Source organism: Colossoma macropomum, unplaced genomic scaffold (assembly GCF_904425465.1).
Source record: "Colossoma macropomum unplaced genomic scaffold, Colossoma_macropomum, whole genome shotgun sequence".
Classification (NCBI taxonomy): Eukaryota; Metazoa; Chordata; class Actinopteri; order Characiformes; family Serrasalmidae; genus Colossoma; species Colossoma macropomum.
Window position 1 is genome coordinate 10,460 of NW_023495781.1, and position 4,881 is coordinate 15,340.

General features: G+C 39.4%; 1 protein-coding gene across 1 annotated transcript; it reads right to left on the reverse strand.

The window, feature by feature from the left end:
- Nucleotides 1-585: 585 nt before the first annotated feature.
- Nucleotides 586-4,168, reverse strand: LOC118803021 (cell surface A33 antigen-like). Its single transcript, XM_036563518.1, has 4 exons — nt 3,995-4,168; nt 3,548-3,865; nt 1,438-1,605; nt 586-614 (listed from the first exon to the last, which is right to left on the reverse strand). Exons 1-4 carry the CDS (start codon nt 4,041-4,043, stop codon nt 586-588), a joined length of 564 nt encoding a protein of 187 aa, XP_036419411.1. The 5' UTR covers nt 4,044-4,168.
- Between the last annotated feature and the right edge of the window lie 713 nt (nt 4,169-4,881).

The following is a 4,881-nucleotide window of genomic DNA, read 5'->3' on the forward strand; positions in this document are numbered from 1 at the left end:
GCAAGGCGCAAACCACTTCTGACCAAAAAGAACTCAAAGGCTCATCTTGTATTTCCCAGAAACTTGTAGATGACCCCCAAGAGTTGGGGGTATTACCCTGATAGAAAATATTCCATGCACTGATGAGTCAAATATGGAACTTTTTATAAGACATGGTTCCTGTTACATCTGATGTAAAGCCAACACGCAGTCCACCATAAGAACATCATACCAACAGTCAAACATGGTGGTGGTAGTGTGAAGGTCTGGAGCTGCTTTGCTTCTGCAGGACCTGGATGACTTGTTATAATTGATGGAACCATGAATTCTGCTCTCTATCAGAAAATCCTGAAGGAGAATGTCCACCCATGAGATCATGACCTAAAGCTCAAGCACAGTTGGGTTATGCAGCAAGACAATGATTCAAAGCACACCTTTCCACCTTTGAATGGCTCAAAACACACAAAATTAAGGTTTTGCAGTGGCCGAGTCAAAGTCTTGACTTGAATCCCATTAAGATGCTGTGGCAAGACCTTAAATGGGCAGTTCATGCGCAAAAACCCTCCAATGTATCTGAATTAAGACAATTCTACAAAATGGAGTGGGTCAAAATTCCTCCACAGTGACGTAAAAGACTAGAGACAACCAGATATAGATACATACATAGATTAAATATATTACATAGATATTTACAAGGATTAAGTTATGATGTTGTTAAACTCAAGGCATTAATTAAGATAGTAATAAGTAAAATATATACAACATTATAATTTATGGAGTACTTTCTATTGGGAGGTGACTGGCCCAAACCCTAAACTAAATTTACACTTGTGATAACAATTCTCAACATTTGGTTATATTTTGTTATATTTTTATAGACTGTTTTGATTTATTTAATAGCAAATTTAAAATATTTAGATTTATCATGATTTTAATTAAAAAAGAAAAAAAAAATACTAGGGAGCTAACTGGCTAACAATTAGCATGCCATCCTAGCTTCAACCACAAGGGGGCGATTCATTTCAATAGACTTCAATTCAAGAGGCAACTAGAGAACTGGTCATCATACAGTTAGAGGTGATTTTTTTTATATGTTGATTATAACAGCTCTGCAATAAAATTAATTCTTAATATGTTTTGGCTGTTTTTGGTGTGTTATATATTTAAAATAGAGCTTAGACTCACAAATGTACTTAATTTCTTTCTTTTTTTCATCTTTTCCTTCAGGGCTTCTGTAAGACACAGCCTCACCATGACAAGTGATCAAAGTTATGTAATGTAAAAATGCAGATACAAATAGTGTTTTACCTTCAACAGTGAGTCTGATGTCTGTCTGTTCAATTCCCTCTGCATGACATCTGTAATCTCCTTCATCCTCTTCAGTCAGATGTGATATGAGTAGAGAGAGATTTCCTGGAGAGTGAACATTAACCAGCTGAACTCTGTCTCTGTACTGACCACTCTCACTGGATATCTCTTCCCATCTGTGTCTGGTTGAGTTGTATTTCTTCCAGGTGAATCTCTTAGGTTTGTTATGTAGGTCAGTGCAGTAGCAGGGCAGCAGTGCTGACCCTCTTGTATGGGCTTTGATGAAAGTTTCGTTTTCATTTTTTACCAAAGTGCAGTCTGCAGAAACACAAACGAGTAAGACAAGGTTAATCACATTCTCTCTTTGTGTGATGCTGTTAGTAATATAAGCCAGCACTAATATACTAAACCCTCTTCTTAAGATCATTCTCAGCTGCAGAAGCTGTGTGGAAAGATTTGCTCTTCATCTGATACGGATCTGTTTGCCAGGAAAGACTTGAGCTGAGGAAGTAACTGGCCGCCCTCCAGCACTGATAACTTTTGCTGATATTCAAACAAATTTGCAGCATCCTTAAAAGGCATAGCAACATCTGTTTATCTGAGTTTACTTGACTTAAAAGAAAATGTGTGGGTCTCTTGAAAAACAAGAAACATGCAGACAGACATCAAACAAGGCATGGCTGGGATTCTTGGATAAAATGAAATGTTACAAACATGGGTGATGACCGATATGACCGAAACCCCATTTTGGGAGTGCAAGATGAGACAGAATGCCGGTCCTACTCAGATCTCAAAAACAGTCTACACTGTTAAAAAAAGAATATTCTTCAAGGGTTCTTTAGTACAAGGAATGGTTCTGTTTAGAATTATGTGCTCTATGTAGAAATATTGCATGCTTAAGCAGTTCTTTGCATGGTGAAATGGTTCTTCAGATTGATGGAGCATGTGTTGTATATGGTTCTATATAGCACCAAAAAGTGACACTGTAACTATGACAGAACTATTTTGGTGCTATATAGAACCCTTTTTTACCCTTTTTCAAAAAGATTCTATATAGAACCTCACAGCAAAAAGGATCTGGGTTCGATTCCCCAACCGGGCAACCGGGGTCCTTTCTGTGTGGAGTTTGCATGTGTTCCCTGCGTCTATGTGGGTTTCCTCCCACAGTTCAAAGACATGCAGTCAGGCCAATTGGACACGCTAAATTGCCCCTAGGTGTGAGTGTGTGTGTGAATGTGTATGTCTGTCTGTCTGCCCTGTGATGGACTGGTGACCTGTCCAGGGTGTATCCTGCCTTCCACCCAAAGACTGCTGGGATAAGCTCCAGCTCCCCCTGCGACCCAGGATAAGCGGTTTAGTGTGTGTGTGGTTCTATATAGAACTCATGGTGATGTTAACCAAGCATAAGGAGGCTGAAGTTGCAGAATGAACTGGCTTTATACAGAGGAATCCCAAATCCAAGCTTAATGATTACAAGGTGCAATGAAAATGCCTAGGAGACCAGAAATGGGCATTTGGAAGTTTGGAAGGAATGAATGAATGAATGAATGAACAAATAAATAAATCTTAGGGTTCCCCCAGTAAAACCGGACCATTCTACCCCTGGTTACAAACAAAGCACAAAAGGATGACAAGGTGGCAAGACTAATGTAGAACTGAGGCAAGACTGGAGTGACAGGATGGGGTGAAGCCTAGCCAGGAAAACTTTGATGGCTCAATATTGTTATGCTACTTTCAAATACATTACAAGTGAAAGTGAAAGCTTAGCACAAGCAAGACTGAGCATAGTGGTTCCTATATAAAAGATTTAAAAAAAAAATCAAACCAAATGATCTCTATGAATAACATACTCAACATGACTGTGTAGTTATACCACAGCTGTATTTGTGTACAATTTGTGGAAAAGAGGGAAAAAAAGCTGTTTATAATATAAGCAGTTTTTGCCTGAATGATTTACACATCCAAACTAAAAGGAGGAAAAAAAAGTACACTGGCCTTCAGTCACAAGAATGCAAACAAGAAATTCCCATGAGTAAAAAAACACACTAGAATAACTAGCCACACACAGCTACTCTACACACATCCTCACTACAGAGCTCTCACCACAACTATGATATAATCCGCCACACTCTAATGACCTCGGAGTATTACATTGTAATGAAAACATGTTTGAAATAAAACACTGTAGAGTTGGTTCACTGACAAACTGAATTTTGAAATTTACGTTGGATTATGAATACAGATACAAATAGTGTTTTACCTTGAATGGTGAGTCTGATGTATAGATATTGTGCTATAGAATCATCACACCTGTAATCCCCTCCATCCTCTTCAGTCAGGTGTGATATGAGTAGAGAGAGATTTCCTGGAGAGTGACCATTAACCAGCTGAACTCTGTTTCTGTACTGACCACTCTCACTGGATATCACTTCCCATGTGAATGCATTTTTGTTGTATTTCTTCCAGCTGAATGTGTCAGGTTTGGTGTGTAGGTCCGTGCAGTAGCAGGGCAGCAGTACTGACCCTCCTGTATGTGCTACAATATATGATGATGTTCTAATGTTTTCCAGAGTGCAGCCTGCAGAAACACAAATATGAACTTATAACTTAGCTTAACAAATGTGTTTCTTTGAAGTCAGTGCAAATGGTAAAAGGGGACATACTTCAAATTTATCTCATGGTGAACAAGAGAAGATCTGGCACTCACCTTCAGAGACATGAAGCCCAATGAAGAGAAGATAGAAAGTCAGCAACATTCTCACTAGTAAAACAACACTGAGTTCACAGCACACTGACAGCTCCACACCCAGCACTACACTAGCCCTGTATACCACACTGAGTACACAGCTCTCTCAGCAGCTCTTCACTGGAGTCTAACCCACTCTAATGCCCATGCAGCTCACAGGAGCTGTGCCCAAATCAGCTAGACTGAAAATCATCTGATTTTATCAGCAGCTTGATCAAAACACACCCAGCCATGTGGTTTCCTCTGGGTCATGATAACACATATTGTTTCCTCTTTTGTGGTACATTGTTTCCCAGGACACACTGCCCAATTTCCTGTGATCATGGTTTGGGGGGGTAAAGTTTTCCAAAAATACATCTGGCGTTTACTCCTGTACTCATGAGAGCTAAAAGTGTGGTTCCCAAACAGAGGAGCAGAGAACTGAAAATGTTGGATCTAAAGTCAAGCTCTGTGAATTGGCATGCGATGCATATCAGCATATCAGATTTAGATCATGTGAGCTTTGTTACAGCTTTTAGCCACATTCTGCAGCAATGTGTTACTTGAGCACATCACATCCCCACATATTCATTAGTGTGCTGACAATGTTTCAGGAGTTTTATTTGCTATGGATTTGTAGCATATCAGAACACCAGCATTAAAACACAATGCTACATAGGCTGTGTGTTTGGTGGCCAGCATTATAACTTCTTTTACTGCTGACCAGCAGAGCAGCATCCAAAATGCAACACATGCAGGTTTTTCTAGCAGGGATATTCTTCCCAGTTTACATCTGTCTTTAGCCTTTTCTTTTTATGTATTAGCTTGCTTGCTTTCATGTTTGGTTACCTTGAACTGTCATTTACCAC